Below are 22,619 nucleotides of genomic sequence, written 5' to 3' on the forward strand. Positions count from 1 at the left end.
TCCTTGCTGGTTTTAGATCTCACCCTGGGTCAACACACCTGAATCACATGATTAGTTCATTACCAGGCCTCTGGAGAACTGCAAGACATGTTGAGGAGGTCGTTTAGCCATTTAAATCAGCTGTGATGGATCAAGGACACATCTAAAACCTGCAGGACACCGTCCCTCGTGGACTGGGATTGGGGACCCCTGAGCTAAAGGATAATAGTGTTGCTGAAATGAATTCATCAGCAGTAAACCTGTAGGGTGAAATATTATCAATTTTCAGGGTCTTCTTGTGAAGCAATAGCTGCTACTTCTGTATGACGAAATTCAGATTAGTTGAATTTAAGAATAGTAGGATTGCAACATGATGAGCTTTACTGGAGCAGATTTCATCCAGAATTTTAGGATGTCAAGAGATACTTTTATTCATACCCCGAAGCATTTCACTAGTGTCTCACAGCAAGAGAGTGAAGTCAGGCAAGAAATGTACAAGCTCCACAAACTGACAGGACTGGCATCTGGTTCAAATCACAGCTGAAAAGCTCATTCTCTATGATTTTTGGTGTTCAGACTATCAAAACTGAACTGATATACATGAGTTTGCTTGCAGTTTAAAGACAGCATAAAAAGTATATATAAAACTCAAGTAAAAAGATTTAAATTCACTCTATATTAAAGTAGCTGTGGCAGAACTGACTCATTTTTAAGACTTTCAACATAAATCCAACAATTACATGTATTTTTATGATAAGCAGGGACAGGCAAACACAATGTGAAAAAGAAGATTTATTGAAATGCTGCAACAGTGTTAGTTTAACATATCCATTTTATCAGTCACTTATCAAATATCAGAAAAATCAAAGTATTACATTTGGCAGTTGGCCATAAAGGGCACTTCAGTATGTTGAAAAGAAAAAAAAAAAAGTTGTGTATCTATGAGGGAGCAACCTTTCTTTATGACAGCGCTTTTACTTCAAACAAGCTTTATCTGGATCAACGGTGTTGCATTACCAGCATATATGCATATTTCTTTAAAAAAAAAAAAAAAAAAAAAAATCCAATAATTCCTCAGTCATGTCTGATATTAGACTATGTTTAAACAATTTGTTACCACATCTGCATGCATTAGTTCACTCAGCCAGCGGTTTGTACCCGTCTTTACTGTTTACATCATATCCGTTCATTTGTAATAAGAGAATCGCCTTCATTCAGAATCCCACAGCAGGCTGCATGCAACAGTGTAGACCCCAGATGCAATAACTCAGTCTATCTGGGAGAAAATTGAAAGTTGCTGGAGGTTTGCAACAGCTGATAAGGTGCTGTCACTGCAGGGCACTGACCACTAGAAGCAAACAGTGTAGCTTTAAAACAACAGGAATTGTGAAATACTGAGGTGGAGACACCCAGCCCCCTCCGTCGTAAGAGTAGAAAGTGTTTTGGCTCAATGATAAGTTGCACAGAAGAGTTGCTTCACTGAAGCATCCAGTTTTACAAAAAAAAAAAAAACAACAACAAAAAAGAACAATTAGAGTGTTTTTTTTTTAAGGCAAAAATCAGGTGTTCAGGCTTTTTTTTTTTTAAACATGCAAAAATCTGAACACAACAGTAAGGCGCATTTCAATACATCACAGGCAAGCGTGGACATATCAAGCAGACCATCAAAAATAAGCTCAATTTATGCTCAAAAACCTAAAATTAAAAAAAATAAAATAAAATAAATCACCAGTTTGTACACCGTCTTCTTGCAAAAAAGAAAAAAAAAACCCCTGCTCTTCAGCATACCATTATTTCGAGCATGCAATTCTGGCAATATACAAAAACAATCCTATTATAGAGGTCTATAAGGCACACATCTCTCACACACTCTTGAAAGTGTTCACTCTTTTTCCAATTGAGTCATTCATTTTAAGGACTAGATGTAAACAAAGCTGAAATGGAATGCTATAATCTAAGGATAGTCCTCTACCACATGTGTAGAGGCTTTCTGATAAAACTCTGTCCTCTCATAAAACACACCTGTATACTTTGAAAAGTAAGGGTTAAATAAATGGCGTTTTTGAAGTGCTTTCTTGAACATTGGTTAAACTGCCAGTTATCTGTCTCCCCCTAGAGGCGATTCTTAGCCATCACCAGTGACTGTTGTCGGGATAGCTGGGCACCGCCGTAGGGTACTGTGGCAAACTTGGGCCTTGGGCAGTCTGAGCGACGGCGTTAAACCCCGCTTCCCTCACCGTGGCACTCTTCCACATCCCGGTGCTCCACTCTTCCTGAGCTCGCTGCATACTACCGCCACCACCACGGTACATTCTGTGCACCTGGAGAAAGTGGGTGTGTTAGGTAGTTGTTGGTGTGCTTTGGTGTCTGCAAGGAACTGTGTGCACGTTGACCCACACAAAGGTAAAGGTAAGTGCGTGTGCATTTTCAGCATAGGCGTTCACTCACCTTAATGAGAACCAGTGCCATTAAAGCAGTCACCAGAGTGAAGAGCAGAGTTGTGATAAGCATCACTACAGCAGAGCCCACATTTTGGCTGAAAAACGTCACTGTTGCAATCCAGCCGCTTTGTTGTGTTGGTGAGGGTGAGATGGAGTTTTATGGGTTAGTGTATCAGACAGTATGCACTTAGCAAAGTGGATTTAATACAAATGCAATTTAAAGTTTTATTAAAAAAAAAAAAAAAAAAAAAAAAAGAGCCACGAAGCAGTGAGAACTGAGGCATAGCAACAAACAGCGCAGCAATGATCAGCTAACACATCGACCAAAAGTCTTATTATCATTACTTTTTATTATTACTTCCTACATTTTTAAAGATTTTCTGGCCTGGTTCTTATATGGAGTGTTTCTTTTTACTGACGCATTCAAGGCGCTTTACACAGCTTGCCTCATTCACCCATTCATACAGACATTTTTCTACACGCAAGTGTTTTCTATCTAACATTCACACTCTGAAGAACGCATCAGAGAGCAACATGGGGGTCAGTATTTTGCCCAAGGATACTTTGGCATACAGATTGGAGCAACCAGCGATCAAACACCAATCCTCCAAATAGGAGAAGACTTGCTGAGGTTTAGCCACCCCTGTTTTCATGTTTTATGTTAACAAAAAAAGAAAAAAAAGAAAGAAAACAAGATACTACTTGACCTACACTTACTGGCCACCTTCATGGTCATTAGGTACACCTTATCAGTACCAGGTTAGATCCTGTTTTGCTGTCATAACTGCCTTAATTCTAGGTGACAGATACAACAACGTCCTGGAAACTTTTCAGTTCATAATCGCATGATATCATCACACAGTTGCTGTAGATTTCTCTGCTGACCAACCATGATGAGACTCATTCCACGACATCTCAAAGTTGCTCTATTGGATTGAAATCTGGTGACTGTGGAGGCCATTTGAGCTCAGTGAATTCACTGTCATTTTCTTACATGCTGTCATGCCAAATTCTGACTCCACGATCCAAATGTTGCAGTAAAAATTAAGACTCATCAGACAAGGCAACATTTTTTCAATCTTCAGTTGTCCAATTTTGAGAAGCTTGTGTGAATTATGGCCTCAGGTTTCCTGTTCTTAGCTGGCAGGAGATTTCCCTACAGTGGTCTTGCTACATCCCTTCATTTTTAACGAGTGGTTACTTTTCCTTTCTATCAGCTCAAATCAGTGTGGTCATTCTCCTCTGTCAGCAACAAGGTATTTTGATTCAAAGAACTGCTGCTCACTGGATATCTTTTTGGGACCAGTCTCTGTGATTCTAGAGTTTGTTGTGTGGGAAAATCCAACGGTTTCTAAAATACTCCGACCGGTTTGTATGGCACCAACAACCAAGCAACATTTAAATTTGGGGGCAATATAGCCTCAAAATTAAATCACTATATTTTTTAAGAAAATGTGCCACAATACTTCTGAAGCAGAAAAAAAAAGACACTGAACACTAAAAATGGTAAAAGATTTTCTATCTGGGATGTTGTAATGTGGCTTGGTCTCTTTAACCATTTGCATAACAGCTTCCTTTCCCACCGTTTAAACTGGTCTCATGTACTTTGCCAAACAATATATAACCACGTCAATGATTTGCATCCATTTTCTGCTCTTCCAGTCTATACGCAGTTTAACTAGCTATGCACCAGTGACGTTTGGTTGAACCATTTGTTTACTTTTGGACTGTACACAGCTGCCAGCATCTCTCCTACTTGCCTGTCACCCTAGCCCAGTTGTACTCCACAGTGTTTTTGCCTCGAGTGTTGAAAAGAAGTTTGTTCCATTCAGCTGGAACAGGTTTCTAGCATATTTTCCAAAAGTATTGCGCTATGTTGGGGGTGTTAGAGCAGCTCCCTTTTTACCAAATCTTCAGCAGCAGAAATACACTTCTCACTGTCAGATATGTCACTTTGTTGTGCATGAGGAACATAAAGGCACAGTGTTGCTATAACGATATCACGAATGACCCCCCCACCCGCCAAAATCAGCAGGTCATCTTGACCATGTTTAAATTAATTGAATGGCTGGCATGTGATTGGCTGATTAGATAAGTGCTTAAAAAACAGTTGGACAGGTGTACCTAACAATGCGGCCAATGAGAGTACAATGTCTCTAAAAACAGATCGATGTCAGTACTACATGAAACCGGTTTAGAAACACCACTTCATAAAAACTTTGCGAAATTTAAAAAAATAATAAAATAGTAATCCACAAAATTTAAACCACATTGTTATTCTGCAGCTCAAACATATACAAAAAAAAAAAAAAAGCACTTTCATTCTGTATTTACATACAACTGGGTAGATAACAGGCTAAAAATGGCAATTATTTTCAATTTTAAAACAGTTTGAAATGTTTCACCTCCTTATATGTTAACTTCATGATTTTTTTTATTGAACAGATGAGAAACAGCCATGTGTGGTGAAAAGCACATTTTCCAGCTGCCTTGATCATCAGAGAGAAACCTTCATGACCCAATCCGATAAAAAAAAACCCCCAAAAAACATAAAATAACTAAATAAATAAATAAACTAGCAGCCAATATGTGTGGTGTTCAAAGCAGGTTTGGCTCAACTTACCATGTTCCCCAACCAGGGATGCCGATAGCCTGGATGAGGGCCAAGACACACTGAAAGAAGAAGATGAAGAAGAAGGCCATGAAGTTGAACGAGCTGTCAGCCCTATGAAGAAAATAAGAAAAGAAAATACAAAGATGATACAGTAGAAAAAAAGCCCGAAGGTTTTCCATTTCTGTTGCAAAGTTGCTTCTTCCTTCTTGTTGGCAAGATTTGAGTCAAACTACCACACATACTTGCAGAGAAACATGAACAAGTCACAGAAAAGCTGGAAATGTTCTCAGTAAACTCAAAAGATGGGTGCAAATTCAAATCAGAAAACAAGCAGCACAGTCAGAGCTGATCAAACTTTTTGGGGGCTTGTATTCAATTCAATGAATTTTATTTATATTGCACCAAATCACAACAACAGTCGCCTCAAGGCGCTTTATACTGTAAGGTAGACCCTACAATAATACATACAGAGAAAACCCCAACAATCATACAGGAAGAAACCTCCAGCAGAACCAGGCTCAGGGAGGGGCGGGGCCATCTGCCGCGACCGGTTGGGTTGATTTCTGTCCGTTCTAAAGAGTTCATTCTATGAGTATTAGGGCTGCATAAGAAAAGAAATATTGTCGATACTTTTGAGAAGAAAGTTGAAATTTCAAGATTAAACCGAAAAACTATTTTGAGAAAAAAATTCAAAATCTACTTCAAAGTTTTTCAATCTGACCATCTTTTTAATGTCCTTATCGCCACAATATGATTATGTGTTAAAAGAGAAATCATATTCTTCCTAGTTACCAAGAACGATTTTACTAACTCAGAGGGTATTGCAACCGTGGCAGTTTTGTCTTGTAACGACAACTGTAATCTCCACGTTTCGACTTTTTCCTCAAAACAGAATTGTGACCTTAATCTCAAGGTTTTGACTTTATTCTCAAAATTATGAATAATCTTTTTCTTTCAGTTAGATTTGTTTTATTTCACTTTTAAATACCAAAAAAGCTAACCTTTTCCGCTTTTATTAACTATTAACTAGCTTGTAAGTTAAAAGGCTTTTGGTCAATTTTCAACCAATAAATCCTTAAGATGATCTTGAAGACATCGGTGGATGGAAGTAAAATTTTAATGGATTATTAACATGACGCCACTCCACACGCTTAGAAAGTTTTACCATAATTTATGATAAACTTTTGAAGCCATCATGTTTACAGAGAGTGAGACATACATGCATGCAATCGAATGCTAACAAAAACATACATGTCCCTGGTGGAGGCGATCATAATCTTCCTCATCTTTCCTGAACATACTGACACAAAATTACACATGCAGATAGTAGTACGTAAACCCTTGAAACTGACACACTTTGAATCAGATATATAATCTTCAGGAAATACTTTTAGACCACTTTTCTTGACACATGGTGCAAGCAGCTCTCTTAAGCTCACTCAACATCTAACTGATTCAAAGCTATGACTTTTTTAAGAGACATAAAAAGTCTTCTAATTTAAAGCTTCTAAATTAAGATAAAACCGAGTTTATTTTACTTTAAAAAGCTTAGAAACACTGTGTTTAACCAGATACTTACTCTGAATGGCATTACCTTGGCAAAGGAATCCTGGAGTCATTTTTGACCAGGATATGTGCTTCAATGCGCATATTTACCAAATATGGCGCACTGCTTTCTTGCATTTGCGCAATATGTCTAAAATTAGAATAGTCATGTCTAAGAGTCATGGTGAAATAGTAGTTCATGCATCTTTACTTGTAGGCTCGAGTATTGTAATTCATTATTATCGGGTTGTTCTAAAAGCACCCTGAAAAACCTTCAGTTGATCTGCACCTTTTGGCATAGCTCTGGAATAATGCAGCTAGATACAGATGAATTTTCATTTTCCCTTGATCTATATTATGTTTATTGCTGCCTTTTAAGCATTCCAGACTGGAAAACAAAACAAAACAGCTTTTACCGTAGAGCCTTTGCTTGTTATAGTCTTCTTCTTTGGAACATGCTTGAAAGCCATTAGTTTTTCTCTCTGCCAGTTTTACTCCCTGGGTAAACATTTGACTTTGATAATGTGTCATCTGAGTTTGTTTTGCATTTATAAGAACTTTTTAATGTACGCCTGATGTTATGCTAAAGTTGTAATGTATGCATGCGTGTAATCAGAAGCTGCTCATAAATTTGTGGGAATTACTAAATGATAACTGACCTGAAAGCTTTGTAGAGTGGTCTAAACCAGCAGGTGTAACTACAGGGGCAGAAGAGGACGAGCCAGAGCAGGGAAAAGCCAAAGTTTGTGGCACCTCCACCCCCGGCCCACCAAGCAATACATCCGATTAAATTTACACACAGTGTTCCCGAATACACTGCAAAGAGGAGAAATAAGCGTGCGTTAAAAAAAACAAAGGGAAATAAGTACTTTCTCAGCAAAAATGGAAGGAATCCATATGCTTCCTGTTCTGAAGAAACTGAAGACACTTACTCATCCAGAGAATGTAGACTCTGCGTACCAGCAGCTGGTGGGGTGCAGGTATTTCCTCTTCAATGTTCTGGTAAAAACATGGCTTTATTTTTACAAACTCGGGCAGGGGTGGAAAGTTATTGGCCCGCTCTGAAACAAGAAGCAAGATTACATCATAAAAGTACTGCCATAGTAATAGTTTTTATTTGAATATATCTGAATACAGTGCAGGGAGGGAGAGAGAGAAAACGAGGTATAGTGGAGTTGTACTTTAAATAAGATTTCAAACATGAGGCTTGGAGGCCAAAACTGGCCTGCTAAAGGGGCCCAATTTTTGCAGGGAGTAAAAATTGCATTCCAAGTACTTTGCAGCCCACCCCTTCTTTAATAGAGAGATAGCAACTAACCTGCCATTTTGAAATTCCACGTCTTCCCTGAAAAAGAAGAATATACAAAAAAAGAGACGTAAATCTCCACACATTTTTAAATTATATATATATATATAACTGCCATTAATTTTCTGCCAGTGCTAACCTTGATTTATACAAATTCAAGCTAACCTTCGACCACTTGCAGGAACAGTAAACCCTCTAATTAGTTCTAACTGCAGATTTCAACTTTGCTCAAATTGTATACCGATTTCAATACGCCAACAGGAACACTTTCATGTTTTACCAATGCCAACGTGAAGTTATTAACTCTTTGCTTTACGTGAGACATTTTAGAGTTGATAGCAGCTAAGGCGTGTTCCTAAGCAGTTAGTTGTCGTACAGTAGCAGATATGAGCTCAGTGACTTTATCTCACGCTGCTGCTTCATTTGAATAGCAATGGTCTGTACAGCAAAAGGACAGCAAAGACATGTCGGCTTTACCGGGGTAACAGAATATCCTCGCGGTTCAGTCGACGACAACGGTGGGGTCCTGGAATCGTTTAGGAATCGCATGCGCTTTTTCGACCCATCATCTGCGACTGCGCTACCCCGTTCACCACATGTAGTTCAAAACTGTTTATATTCGGCAAGTACAGGGGACAAGTAGAACTACACGTCCCAGCAGCCATTCGAGCGGTAAACGGAAAACGCGTGACTTCAACATGACATCGTTTCCACCCAGTCCCCTCTCTGTAAACAGAGAGGTGGAAGTGGTGTTGGATGGTTCAGAGGCTGAGGTGGTGTTGGATGGTTCAGAGGCTGACGTGGTGGTGGATGTTTCAGAGGTGGATGTGGTGGTGGATGTTTCAGAGGTGGACGTGGTGGTGGATGTTTCAGAGGTGGACGTGGTGGTGGATGTTTCAGAGGTGGAAGTGGTGTTGGATGGTTCAGAGGCTGAGAGAGGCCTTTTTAATCATAAAGTAGAGAAATGAAAACCTCATTAACACATTCATAAACATTTAGCCGCTTTACTGACACAAAAAAAACTGTTGGTCCGGGACACTGGAATAGTCGGGAGTTTATACCGGCCCATTCCTTTATTTCACACAACATGGCAACCATGACTTCAGAAAGTCAAACTCTTCTGCCAATCACAGAGCCCGAATCATCAGCTACACTGGGCGTTCTTTGGTTCACAGCCTCGGGTGTCCCCTATGGAGTGGCTAGTGTCGACATAATAAAGTTAAATTGGTTTTAGACCACTGAATGACATGAGAGAATAAGCTTTTATTGTTACATTTCACATCTTAAATACTATCAGACAGTGCCTAGAACTCTCTTTCTACCAAGAATAAGTCACGTAGCTTTATAAAACGTGAACAGTAGCATAAACGTGCAGCGCAGCAGTACAAATCAAACAGCCCCTTGGCAGCCGGTAACTTCTTTTGGGCCAATCAGTGAGGAGCATTGATGGAAGTGACAGGCTCCCGCCAATTCCGACTCGGGAGCGCGAGGCAGGCAGCAGGGTAAACCAGGGGAGCATGTAGGAGCTGTAGGAAGGAGTATGTATTATGTTTTATGTGAAATAAATTAGCTATACATGTCGTTCGAATAGCAGCACAATATTGGTTTGCTACCACGGTGTATTTTCGGGTGTTAACGTGAACCTTGAGGGTATTTTGAAGTCACTTTGTCGGAGAACACAGCTAACGACAGAAGCACCGGGTTAGTGGTTGGGATGTTGGCGGCTGAAAACCCATCGGTGGAAGGACATTTGGCAGCATCGACTCCTCGTAGAAGAGGTAATGCTACGGCCCTGAATGCCATTAAAGCACACATATGTTTACATGTATATCATAGACAAAGTACAGTTTTGTCTTAACTATGTACAGAGTTGACAAACTGACAAAACTGTCATTTGCGTACTATAAAGTTATCCAACGCTATAAACTGTTTTATATCGCGAGGCTATTTAATGCCAATGGGACGAGACACACACGGATTGTTTTTTTAAAAAAAATGCGCCATTGTCTTGAGTCATTAAAGTCTGCAGTGTGCAGCTAACCTACTACTTTGCTGTTATAATGTCACTTAACGCCAATCCGGAAATTCTTAGCGTCGGATAACGTTTAAATTAGTTAAGTTAGGCTTCCGTTGGTCGGTATTTATATCTATCCAAATCTAACTGTAAATTAAAGGCCTTTAACCGAATGACAGTTGTATTTTTTTGCTCTACTTTGCAACTCAAAGCTCTGCCTCAGGTGCTTGGCTAAAGCTGCTAGGCTAGATGCTTAGCAGCAAACATGAAAGCCGGGTCACAGTTAACGCGTCAAAGCTGCTCCCTTCCCTTTAGCTTTACACACATTGACGTTTTGAAGCTGTTGTAACTGTGTCGTGTTGTTACGACCATCCTCAGTTGTTGTTTCGAGGGAGGTTTCAGCTCAGCACTTGGCAGGCAAAACGTATCCTGACAGACCCAAACTGAGGCGCTTGCCCGGTGGACTCTACCGGGCCTTGTTGCACCGATGCATACGCCGGTTGGCGGGAGAGCCAGCCAAACATAGCTACTATACTCGGTGTAATGTTGTTGTTGCAGCGTATTGTGCCGTTAATACAGCACATTCAAGAGCTACCTTTACTGTCAGATAAATGCATTTAATGCCAATCGATTAGTATTGGTTCTCGGACTGTTGTTATGACACTAGTCAGTAAATGCTATTTTACTACAAGCAGTCTTAACACTAAAAAGTGGTGTTGCCAGTGTTTTGTTTTGCTTTTTAAATGGATAAATATATTTTTTTGTGGGGGTATGGCTATTGATAAATATTTTATTGATGAATGCCAATATCTGTTCTGATAACGGTTCCACTTCTCCTAAAGTCTGATCACTCTGCTGGGAGTGGGGAGGGGGAAGTAGGCCTTAACAGGTTACCAGCATGAGTGTAACTGTTTTATTGTGTGTACATACGAAAAAACGTTAAACGCTATGTTTTAAGTATTACTTGCAATAGCAGTCATTTTACAAAGACAGCTGGGACAGGCTCCAAGATGGATAATGATACTTGGAAGTTTAAAACCTGTTCAGTTTTTTTTTCTTTTTTTTTTTTTTTTTCCTTCAGTCCATCAAAACCATTTCAAGTGCCTTGATGTGACTGTTGTGAATTGGCACTGTATCAGTACAACTGATTTGAATTGGGGCTCAGAAAGCAGTTTATTTGCTCTAAAAGGCACAGATGTTTCAAATATTCCAACTAATTACAATCACTTGTCTCGAAGCTTTTGCCATTGGTGAAATGTTTTTACGTCACAAAACAGTGCTCCTAAACTAATGTTTCCACAGAAATTCCCTTTCTCTACTTAAAGATTTATCAGAAATAAATAAGGAATTGATAAATATTTATAAAATCTTATTATATTATATAATATTATATAGTCTTTTTTTTCTTCTTCTTCTTGAGCACTTTTACTGGCAGGTAATTTAAAACAAATGAATATCATGATGTGAAATTTTACTTTAATTATCTTTTAATGTGTCTGTTTTCATTTTTCAGGCATGGATTGTAAGTCAAGTAACAATGCCAGCAAGAAACTTGTACAAGGTAAATGCAATGTTTAATTTTTACTTCTACGTTTTGTGAAACATATTACTCTTGACAATGAGAAATGAGACAATGCAGATTAAATGTTTCATAATTTCTGTGCTGTCTACTGTAAAATTATACCTTGCACTAACAGTGCCTGTTACTTACTTCTAGACTTTCTGTATTACTTTTTCCCTCATCAATATATTGAATCAAAATTGTGTCTTTCATCATACACAGTGGTGCAGCTCCAAATGATCCGTATTTTCTTCTGTCTCTAGCCCGTCTTCCTTTCAAGCGCCTGAACCCTGAACCTAAAGAGAACCAGCCACCTAAGCGCCCCTGTGCCCATTCCTGCCCTGAACCTGAAGTCTCAGACAGGGAGAATGAGAATGCATCCTCTCCTCTTTCTGTGCGCAGTGGCCCACCTTTGGTTAATGGTCGTGGGCCACTTGATGGCTTCATAAGCCGTAGACGCGCCACAACTTCAGATGAGAACATGATTATAGATCTGACTGAGGACAACACATCATCTCCTTTAAAGCCCCTTGCCTCATCTGTTTCAGCCTCTCCCTGCGTCCCAGCAAAAGATAAGCATCACTGCAAAGACACAACGGCTTCGCCTCAGAAGTCCTGCAGTGCTAATGGCGCTCCTAAAATGCAAACATTAGACTCTGTTGTAATCAACAATGATGATGATAAAGAGGAGGAGGAGGAAGAAGAAGAAGAAGAAGAAGAGGAGGAGGAGGAAAAAAAGAACAACACCGCATCCATCTCTCAGCTTGACACAACACAGGATTCTGACACTGAAGCAGAGGAGCTGAATGAGTCAGGAAATGTTTCTAGTTTGGGAAACCGGTCCATGCAGTCAGTTTCATCAGTCACTTCTCCGTCTGAAAGCTCGCCAGAAAAGTCCAAGACGGATGACCCTACACCCGCTACTACACCTACAGTATGTACAGCACTCTGTGACCCTGCTTTTTGTTGCAGCCCACATTGGGCAGTATATTACTACAAACGTGACATAATCAGTGTTCAAAGAGTTTGTTTTTTAAATATAAATTATATATATAAATCTGCACATATCACACAAAAAACAAGATTTCTATTGAGTGTTTGCTTCCTATCATCAATAGATTGCTTTAATTTGATATTTACTCATGTAATGCATAACACTAAAGTACTAAATCATTAATAATTAACAGTGTGGTTTTTTTTTTTGGTTTTTTTTGGGGTGGGGGTGGGGGGGGTGTAATCTTGGCTGTTCAGAAAAATGTCATTGTTAATTGAAGTAATTATACCATTGTTAACATTTAACATTGTTAAAATTTAAACATAGGAGCATTTGTGAAAGACAGGCAATGATCTTGAGCCATATTTCTTTTCTCTCACTAACAGGAGTCAAAGACCACCCCCAAGATACCAGCAGATCAAAAAAAGGTCAAAAGACGCTCATTGAAGGTAAAAAAAACAAACAAACCCAAATTGTTGCATTCGGTTCACTTTCATTTATTTATTTATTTTGTGAGCCTTTTGTGTGTCATATTTCTTCACCCACTTTATCAGTTTGTAGAAAAAGTGATAAATATTTGACATTTAGAGTTTACAGGAACAAGACGAGAGACTCCGGCTGCGACAGGAGAAGGAACGGCAGAAGGAAGAGGCCAAAGCTGCAAAAGAGAAAAAGAAGGAAGAAGCTCGGAAACTAAAGGAGGAACGAGAAAGGGAAAAACGGGAGAAAAAGGAGAAGGATGAACGAGAAAAACGGGAGAAAAAAGAGAAGGAGGAGAGGGAAAAGGCAGAGAGGCTAAAAGCAAAAGAGGAGCTGCGGAAATCCAAAATGGAGTAAGTAATGGATTATTGTTTTACATTGTAGTTGTCCATACTTTTCGCCACACCTGCAGTCATTTGAGAGACTTGCAGGTCAGCTGATGGAGGAATCTGAACAGTGAAAACACTTTCATTGTTTCATATGGTTGTAAAGATTTGTGTCCGTTGTGGCAGTGGAGCTGAAATGAAATGTGGTTTGGGTTATCCATATATTATTTATATTTCCCTCCACACTTGCAGTCATTTAAGCGACATATAGGGCAGCTGATAGAGGAATCCATATAGTCTATTCATTCAATCTGAATTAAGTTTTGTTTTTAAGTTTAGATTTGGTAAAATATTTTTGTTAACATCTGCCATAGGGCCAAGCTGGAAGAAAAACGAAAGAAAGAGGAAGAGAAGCGAATGAAAGAGGAGGAGAAACGGTTGAAAGAAGAAAAGGATGTAAGTTATTTTTCTTTTTTCTTTCTTTTTTTTGACAGTTATGTGCTCAGCATCTTGTTCTACATTCAAAATTAACCATTTGACTGTTCTGTTTTGTTACAGCGCCTCAAAGCTGAGAAAGCAGAAATTACGCGGTTTCTACAAAAATCGAAGATCCAGCAGGCTCCAAAGGTAAGTAGATTTACTAACCTGACATGAAAATTGATGGATGTCACATTTGAACTCTGATCTCTCCTTCAAAATCCGTACAGTTTCATAAAATGTCTTTTCTTTAAAACTACACCCACATTAAATATTTACAGCAAGTATTGTTAAGACAAAAAGAGAGCAGTCTACAGTGTATTTTTAACTAACTACTGTTACATTGTATAACAAGCTCAGTGTATTCACGTTCAGTTATTTAAAAATCTGTGCCCATTATCTACTCCTACATAAGGTTTGTGTAATCAAAGCAAACCTCTTTCATACAGCTGCTACCCGATTTTCACTGCACTGCAAACTTAATGTATGTATTGTTAAAAATACAATACTAAAGGTGAATGCTGCTCAGAGAGTGAGCTACCTTGGCGGAGGTTTGCATTCTTAGTGCTTCTCGTTTATATTGACTTCATGAACCTCCAGTATAATAATTGCCATGTGTTTTCTTCCCTTGTCATTTCAGACACTTGCAGCTGCGTGCGGGAAATTTGCTCCATTTGAGATCAAAGAAAACATGGCTCTGGCACCACTGTGCCGGGTTCAGTGTGAAGAGTCTGCTCTGGAGGAACTGGACCGATGTTTGTTGAATCCTGCTGATAACCTGAATGGACTGAAAGATTGGATTGGGCAAAAACCCAGACAGTCAGGACCCACAAAACCCAGACAGACCAACTCACTCAGGTGAGACTGGAATTGGTGGTAATCCCAATTTAACTTTTGTTTTGTAAATCTATATACAGCAGCAGTAATCCCTTGCTCAGACTCCTTGGGCAGAGGCAGTCACATGATCTTGGTTATTAACTGCTTAAGTTAACCCAGGGTTTGTCAGTTTAATTGCGAGCATGTTTATTTGAAAGAGGTGGCCCAGTTGCAAACATGAACAGGCAGAACATCTAATTTTTAAAAAGAAGTTAAAACTGTAATATTAGAGAAATATAAAAAAGTAAAATGCATAACACAGGCTGGAAGCAACACAGCTGCTTCTGAGCAGTACAAGTGTATTTGTTGTCAGGAAAAGTATTTTGAAGGCATTTTGGTCAGTTAGTCTGAACAAGATCTACTATATCAAAGTCAGCTAAATTGGACTGTAAAAAGTCAGGGGAAAGGTGAAATGATAACTATGCAAGTTTCTTCTTTCACACAGTGTCAGTGCCACTTCTCTATAATACACAGATGAATTTAATCAACTATTAAATTAGTATTTTCCTAACTGGCCCTAGGACGGTTACAGTTTCTATTCTGCATCACTGGTCATGTCCAATGGTCTGACAATAAAGTATAAAAACAAACATAATTCAAATGAATGACCAAAGTCTAAAGTACAAATGGATTATATATTAATGCCTGTAGAACAATAAAATTGTTTTAAATTGGTTCTCATGTATCATTTTTATAAACTGAAAAAAAAAAGATAATTAAAATAGTCCTTCAAGCTTTTGTTTGTTTTCTTCCTCTCTCAGGGATTGTATAGCAGTGGAAGGGCCAAAACCAGATAGTGTGCCGGACCGTAAACGTTATGGGCCCATGAAGCTTCTGCAGTTTCGTGAGAATTACCGTCCAGCCTACTGGGGCACATGGAGCAAGAACAGTTCACACATCTCACCTCGCCGCCCCTTTAGACAAGACAAGGTGAAACCTTTATTTGTAATTTTATTAATGTCTTCTGTTCATGCACCACCCTAGCGGTGAATGTGCTTATGTGGGTTGCCAGTTTATGTGTAGCTGTAGTGATAGCAACTGTTCTCTACGACCATAGGGTTTACTTGACTATGAGGTGGACAGTGATGAAGAATGGGAGGAAGAAGAGCCAGGAGAGTCCCTGTCTCATAGTGAAGGGGTAAGTCTTTTTTTTGCCCCCCCATTTAATAACTGATTTAGACACATGTAGACATATAAACATATAGGTATTACTGTTCATCAAACAACACACCCACATTTGTTTTTTTATTCTCTTTGAAATCATTGAAACCCGTTTCAATCACTCATGATTTATATAGAAATCACAGATTGTTGTCCCAAAGTCCTGGTGTGAAAACGACCATTGAGGTGTAGGTGTGTGTGTGTGTGTGTGTGTGTGTGTGTGTGTGTGTGTGTGTGTGTGTGTGTGTGTGTGTGTGTGTGAAGTGAACTAAAAAAAAGACCATCTTGTGATGTGATTGTTCAACCATGACACAATAAAATGTTGACTGTGAGCACTTGGACCACACCTAATGATTTTAAACTCAGTCATATGCTTTTTAATGTTTGTTTATCCATTGGTAGGGGTTGATGAGTATGGCAAAGTATTCAAATCCATCTTAAATTATAGTTGACGTTACAGTATGCATCTTCAGCCATGCCATGATTATATGAAATGACAGCTATGCACGTTTCTTTTTACAAGGTGAAAACAATACCGGTTATGCTTTGTGGCTGGTAATAACTGTGACAGTGATTATTTTACTCGTTAGAAAGCTGTGAACTCTTGATCACTTTTAGGAAGATGAGGAAGAGGGAGGAGAAGATGATGACGATGACGATGATGGATTCTTTGTTCCTCATGGCTACCTTTCAGAAGATGAAGGGGCACTGGAAGAAGAGGTATGAGTCGAACTACAGTATTAGTGCCCTCTGTCACCTTACTGAAAGAATTGTTTGACTCTTCTAGTTTCAAAATACTTTGGCAAAGTTTCTTTTGGCGGTTCGCACAACTGATAATGCCCAATAAACCTCCCAGGATGGTGGTGACCTGGAAAAGCAGAAACTCCGTCAGAAACTGAAAGCAAGGGAGTGGGATGAGCTTATGTCCAGCAAGAAGAAGATGAAGGTCCTGGAGCCGATGGTGAGGGGCTGCATCTGGGAGGGAGAAGCACCTGGCTTTGAACTTTTACAGTCATATGTTGTGTGCTTGGTGGAGCCTTTACCCAAAGCAGACAACAGTCCCAGCCCAGAGGAGATGTCACTGAAGTCTCAGAGAGAAGAAAAATGTAAGTGTCTGTCAGATGTTTTGCTTGCATGCAAAGTTTGAATGGTAAATGGCCTGTATTTTATAGCGCTTTACTAGTCCCTATGGACCCCAAAGGGCTTTACACAATCAGTCATCCACCCATTCACACACTGGTGATGGCAAGCTACATTGTAGCCACAGCCACCCTGGGGCGCACTACCAGAGGCGAGGCTGCCGGACACTGGCGCCACCGGGCCCTCTGGCCACCACCAGTAGGCAATGGGTGAAGTGTCTTGCCCAAGGACACAACGACCTACACATTGTCCAAGCCGGGGCTCAAACCGGCAACCTTCCGATTACAAGGCGAACGCCCAACTCTTGAGCCACGATCGATTGAAGAGCTGCCTGAGCTGCCTGCTCCTCTTGTGATTAATTATGGAGCAAGTAAAGGCGGCTCACTTTACCATAAATTGTGTGGGTGTGTATCTATCTGCATATTTAGCAAGAAATGTGCCATTTCTTCATTCAGTGAAGTGATCGTTAAGCTTCAGCAGCAGTTCTCAAGGTTCTTGCTGTGAAACTGTAACTGTTTAGCAGTGAACAGAAGTCCTGTCTGACTAAAAAGTCCCTCACAGGCTCCAGATGCAGGAAGAGCTGTATTGACTTTGAATGACAGTTTGATGTGAGGAAAGCTATGCAGTAGATCCATATTTCTAATGAATATACATGAAAGGTACATCTCCAGCTTCCCTGCTTCTGGGTTCCTGACCCCATGGATCCAAAGAAGTCATCTTCATCGGATAGGCTACTGTTTGTACTGGCCTCATCCAACTCTGTGTCTAGGTGATGTCTGATGAAGTTGAGACCTGTGGAAAGATGTATGGTTTTCAAAAGAATTAGGTCTGGGCATTATTGTGCTGTATAGGATGTTTGCCTTGAAAATTTGATCACACTGGAGATGTTTTTTACCAACTACTAAAACAAAATCTTGTCATTCATAGCCAACAAATAATTTGCGATGAATTCCAGATTACATTCAAAATCAGAACTTATGCAAGGCTAAGCAGTGCTGGCAAATAGTCTCCTTCAAAAAAATGTTTAGCCTTCCTCTTAGTTATAAACTTCTACACCTCATAATTGAAGTTCATTGAAGGAGTCAGGACAAAAAGTCACTTAATGAGAAAAGAAAAATATTAAAACAGCTTAATTACCAATGTAGTTTCTAGCAGAGAAAGGGAGTGATTCTGGAAATGCGCATCATTTATTTATATATTTTTTAAATCATTTAATTTTTAATGTGGCTCAAGACTGTGATCCTATAACCCACAGGTGTTAAGCTCCAGTCCTCGAGGGTCAGTGTCCTGAAACTATTAAACGTCTCCTTGCCGCTACACACCAGAATAAAATGTCATTTGCAAGACTCTATAGTACTTGACTCCATGCTGAGGTGGCAATTCAGCCGTTTAATTCATGTGTGTTGGAGTATGGACACATCAAAAAGTTGCAGTACACTGACCACCGAGGAATTGAGCTCAACACAGCTGCTGTAACATAAGGATGACATCCACCTAACCACAGCTAAAAAAAAAAACAAACGAAATTTAGCATGCTTCCTCGGGTTAGATGTTGAGTTCTTGTTATGCTGAAATGTCGGTTTGTTTTGGCTCACACTGAAGACACCGCATTATACAGCTGTTATTTTGTACTGCTTTTACGCAAAACATGCTTTGCACATGAGGGCAAGGGTGTTCATCCTCTTCAGTTCTAGCTACCTCTGCCATTTTTTAAAAATGTGTTTTATATCTGGTCATGTGACTGCATGGCTACATCTGATTGGTGAAAGAGTTACAGGTGGCATGATCCATTATTAGTAGTAGTATTATCTAATGTTATTAGATATAATGTTATTAGACTAGAAATTAATTATTTTTAAAAAAGTAACAAGTCAAGTATTGCCAAATATAGTGGAGTAAAAGTAGCAGTTCTTCTTCACAAATGTACTCAAGTAAAAAGTATGGTGTAACAAAGGTACTTTTAAAAGTACTTTTTCCCCCAAAACGTATTCAAGTTAATGTAACGGAGTAAATGTAACTTATTACTACCCACCTCTGTAATTGAGATCTCAAATTCTGACCATACAGTAACCAGCATGTTTACGAAATAAAATTTTTAGAGTAGAGTTTCTAGAGTAAGCCTTCAAAATAAAAGCAGGAAAAATCGTCTGTTATCAATTATCTTCTCATGGATGGATGGTAAAACAGGTGTAAAGTGTCTATATAAAGTCTTGCAAACTCTGGATCAACTTATTTTGGCAGCGGAATGGGTCATGGTTCGACGCTAGCCTAATATTGCACAGCACTGTTGGCTTCAAGGAAATAAATCTTTTGATTTTTATGTGAAATGTATTTAAATTCTAATAAATGTATGTATTTATGACATAACAATGAATAACTCCCTAATATTCTCGTCTTGGACAGTACTCGGTAAGCTCCTGCCTCTTCTGCATGGCAATCTCAACAGTAGCAAAGTGATCATCAATGAGTTTCGGGAGTTTTGTCGCCAGGAGATCACCTCCTCATCTCCTCCTGTTCTGTCCAGCCCTCAGAACCCAGCAGAAAATATTCCCAGCAGGTAAAGCAATGGTTAGGGAACAGTAAATGTAATATTCAGTGTGGACGTTTATGTTTGTATGGTGTAGTTGTATTGTCTTGAGATTTTTCCTTTCCCTCCTGCTTTGATCAGGATGCAGCTGCGACGCCTCATCAAGAACAATGCTATTTATGAAAAGCGTTCAGCCCACAGGCGATGCTGCTGGTATGTGCACCAAGAGGTTCTGTCCCGTTTTGGTCAGGAGGCTCTTCCAGTGCCCTGCCAATGGACCTACCTCACCACGGGAGCTCGAGAAGAACCCCGTGAAGAACCCCAGGCAGCCACAGGCTCTCAGGGAAACTCTCCCACAACTCCCCAGAGCTGCTCCACCACCCCTTCATCCTCTAACAAAAGGAAGAGCACAGGCAGCATGTCAATCACCAAGTTTATGAAGAGATGTAATGATCCTGAGCAGGTAGGTAAAGGTGGATTATGAGAGGTTTTTTTTTTTTTTTTTTTTTTTTTTTAAAGCCCTGTTTGCAGGACTGGTCTACAATGAAATATCCACTTTTAAATATCATGTTACCAAACACGTGAAAGGATTTTCTTAAACTGACTGCAGCTTTTTACTGTTTACCAGACGGAAGCAATGGAGGCTGACGGTTTTCAAGCTGACACTGAGGATGATGATGAAGATGACTGTGTAATTATTTCTACCCAAAGTGGTAAGCTGCATAGGAAGATTATTCTTTTGTAAAACTTTACCTTTTAACTGTAATTTTCAACTTTAAGGTTTAAACCAAGATTCAACGACATCACAAGAAAATAATAGTGAATAAATGGATGTGAAAGTGTTCATTTTAAACATGGCTACAATCAAGTGAGGCCAGCATATATACGAGTAATTCCTGTGATGCAAAAGCTCAGAGTTCAGACTGCTGCAAATGCTCATTTTACTCTTAATTCTGTATAATGCCAATGAGAATGGCTCCTAACATAGTCATCTACTGTTCATACCTTTTTTGGAGTAGCAGTCAATCAGAAGAAGTTTTCCAGTAGTCTGTAGTTGGATTTTGATGGTAGTGATTGAATTTAAAAACTGTGTAGTGAACTTTTATTTCAGCTTCTGAAGTAGGGCATGTCAGAAAAGGTTTGAAAGTGAGTGAACTGAGGGGTACCACCAAGACCCAGTATAACATAAATGGGGATTGTTTTCAATTATCAAGTATGGAAACTTACTGTGGAGTCAAAGAATAAAATTATGGAGCTAGAAAATAATAGCACAATAGAGCCACTTTGAGCCAAGCATTTAACCTAAGCTGTTTATTACAGTTTCCTATATATATTATTCAGTTTTAAAGTGTATGTATACATTTTAGACACCTAAATTAAATCTTATTACATTTGTACTTTTTTTTTTTTTTTTTCTTCAGGCCCTACAAAACAGACATCCAGTGAGGGAGATGGTACAATGGAAACAACCCCCTCTGACACTGCTGCTCTCCCCACTGCAAGCTCTGCGTCTGCCCTCGACACTGTCTGAGTGCAGGACAGGCAGTCTTCACCCAGTCAGACTACCCCTTTTCTGCCTAGAAATTCCTGCTTGCTGGATCTGAACTCCACGGTGTGCCAGACAGAATCAAGTCTTCAAGTAAGATGAAGCACCTAAGATACGGGTAACTCGTAGCAGGTAAACTCTGCTCAGGATTGAGTTCCCTCTCAACTAATTCAGTTCAGTCAGCAGCCATCGGGCCGATAGCAGCTATCCCTAATATTGGTGACTGGTTTGAATAAGGACAGGCTTGACCAGTATTCCAGTATTCATTGATTATATCTGATATTTGTGTTTAACGTGGGCCCATAGAGGGGAAGGTGAATTTCTCCGGCACTGCTTTAGCTGCTGCTGCAGATTTGGGTTAAACAGGGAGAAAAGCAGAACACAAATGGCCTTTTTTTTTTCTTTTTTTTTTTCTTCCCCTCCACGAGAAGCATCCAAGACATCGAGAACATTATTTACGGTTTTTGAAATGTTCAATTCATCAAGTTGTGGATGTGATATTTTCTAATGTATATAGGTTACCAAAATGAGAAGCTTAAAGTCCATCTGTACATTTTCTTCTGATTTCCATGGGTTCATTTATTCTGCAACTTCTAAACCTGACAAACTCACTGGAGTAGTTGCTAGATCTGTACTTGTACAGTTAGGTTCAGTGCCACAGTGTTTTATAAATATGTATTTTCTTTATTTTTCAAGAATACTTGAACAGGATAAATCCATTAAACATGAATAAAAGTACTGCACTTTTATATACAGTTTATTTCTTGTCTCTTTGGGATGTTTTGTTATTCTATTAGTAGAGTTCTGTAAAAAAAAACTGGCAGCTGAGTTGTTACATGGAACTAAATTCAGAAAATATTTGTCCCACAATGGGCAATTAAGTTTGACAGTTGATAAGTAATATATTAATGATGCACATGTGTTACCTAAATCTTTTGTTACACAACATCAGTAAACTGTCATGTTTAAGAAACCAATGCCAGGTGATTTAGGCTCACGTGGCTTTATCCTGCTGGAAACAGTCATCACTGTTATACACTGTTGTCACAAAGGAATAAACATAGTCAGGAGTAATATTGATGTTTACGCCAAATTCTGACTCTACCCTCTGAATGTTGCACCAGAAATTCACTCATCAGACCAGGCAACAGTTTTTTCCAATCTTCTGATCATTTTGGTGTGCGAACTGTAGCATCAGTTCTGTTGTTAGCTGACTTGAGTTATACCCAGAGAGCCATCTGCTTCAAGGTTAGACGTGTATTCAGAAATGCTCTTGCGCATATCTTGGTTGTAACGAGTCGCTATTTGAACAATCAGGCCATTCTGACATCACATCAACACATTTGCTGCGCACTGGATATTTTCTTTTTCAGATCATTCTTGGTACACGGTACAGATGTTTGTGCTGAAAAATCACGTAAAGCAGCTGTTTCTAAACTACTTAGAGCAACATCTGAATACTGATACTGCAGTTCACCTTAGCCAATTTGAATGTATATGACAAGGGATAGAACACCAATCAGACTAAGCCACACAGACAGCACTTGGTGACAGTGGGAGGGAAAAACTCAGTTTTAACTGGAAGAGACCCCAAAAGCAGGCTCAGGGAGAGGAAACCATCTACCTGGTTAC

At 39.4% G+C, this 22,619-nt stretch overlaps 2 protein-coding genes across 5 annotated transcripts; one reads left to right on the plus strand and one right to left on the minus strand.

Annotated features, from left to right (window-relative positions):
- Positions 1–758: 758 nt before the first annotated feature.
- Positions 759–8,568, minus strand: scamp4 (secretory carrier membrane protein 4). The gene is made up of 7 exons (XM_004554862.5): positions 8,363–8,568; positions 7,898–7,924; positions 7,512–7,640; positions 7,239–7,395; positions 5,044–5,145; positions 2,428–2,545; positions 759–2,300 (listed from the first exon to the last, which is right to left on the minus strand). Exons 2-7 carry the CDS (start codon positions 7,902–7,904, stop codon positions 2,112–2,114), a joined length of 702 nt encoding a protein of 233 aa, XP_004554919.2. The 5' UTR covers positions 7,905–7,924; positions 8,363–8,568; the 3' UTR covers positions 759–2,111.
- A 43-nt stretch (positions 8,569–8,611) lies between these two features.
- On the plus strand, positions 8,612–21,736 carry chaf1a (chromatin assembly factor 1, subunit A (p150)). Of its 4 annotated transcripts, none has more exons than XM_076880180.1 (16): positions 8,612–8,706; positions 11,413–11,460; positions 11,724–12,394; positions 12,841–12,903; positions 13,043–13,287; positions 13,635–13,716; positions 13,819–13,887; positions 14,378–14,595; positions 15,375–15,543; positions 15,671–15,751; positions 16,393–16,494; positions 16,631–16,880; positions 19,318–19,471; positions 19,583–19,904; positions 20,070–20,154; positions 20,863–21,736. In XM_076880180.1, exons 2-16 carry the CDS (start codon positions 11,415–11,417, stop codon positions 20,970–20,972), a joined length of 2,667 nt encoding a protein of 888 aa, XP_076736295.1. In that variant the 5' UTR covers positions 8,612–8,706; positions 11,413–11,414; the 3' UTR covers positions 20,973–21,736. The 4 variants fall into 4 exon arrangements, with proteins under 4 accessions (XP_076736295.1, XP_024654650.2, XP_012775607.3 ...); XM_024798882.2 differs by lacking the exon at positions 8,612–8,706 and adding an exon at positions 8,785–9,663 and having other exon boundaries at positions 13,052–13,287; XM_012920153.4 differs by lacking the exon at positions 8,612–8,706 and adding an exon at positions 8,788–9,663.
- Positions 21,737–22,619: the final 883 nt, after the last annotated feature.

Source organism: Maylandia zebra, linkage group LG23 (assembly GCF_041146795.1).
Source record: "Maylandia zebra isolate NMK-2024a linkage group LG23, Mzebra_GT3a, whole genome shotgun sequence".
Classification (NCBI taxonomy): Eukaryota; Metazoa; Chordata; class Actinopteri; order Cichliformes; family Cichlidae; genus Maylandia; species Maylandia zebra.

Bases quoted from the DNA above. Each gene is read 5' to 3' on its own strand.
- scamp4 (XM_004554862.5), bottom strand. The intron at 7,396-7,511 runs GTAAGTGTCTTC...TCCTCTTTGCAG, and splicing joins AGTCTACATTCTCTGGATGA to TGTATTCGGGAACACTGTGT. The intron at 2,546-5,043 runs GTAAGTTGAGCC...AACACAACAAAG, and splicing joins ATCCCTGGTTGGGGAACATG to CGGCTGGATTGCAACAGTGA.
- chaf1a (XM_012920153.4), top strand. From the start codon at position 9,600: ATGTTGGCGGCTGAAAACCCATCGGTGGAAGGACATTTGGCAGCATCG. The intron at 15,752-16,392 runs GTAAGTCTTTTT...GATCACTTTTAG, and splicing joins CCCTGTCTCATAGTGAAGGG to GAAGATGAGGAAGAGGGAGG. The intron at 20,155-20,862 runs GTAAGCTGCATA...TTTTTTCTTCAG, and splicing joins AATTATTTCTACCCAAAGTG to GCCCTACAAAACAGACATCC.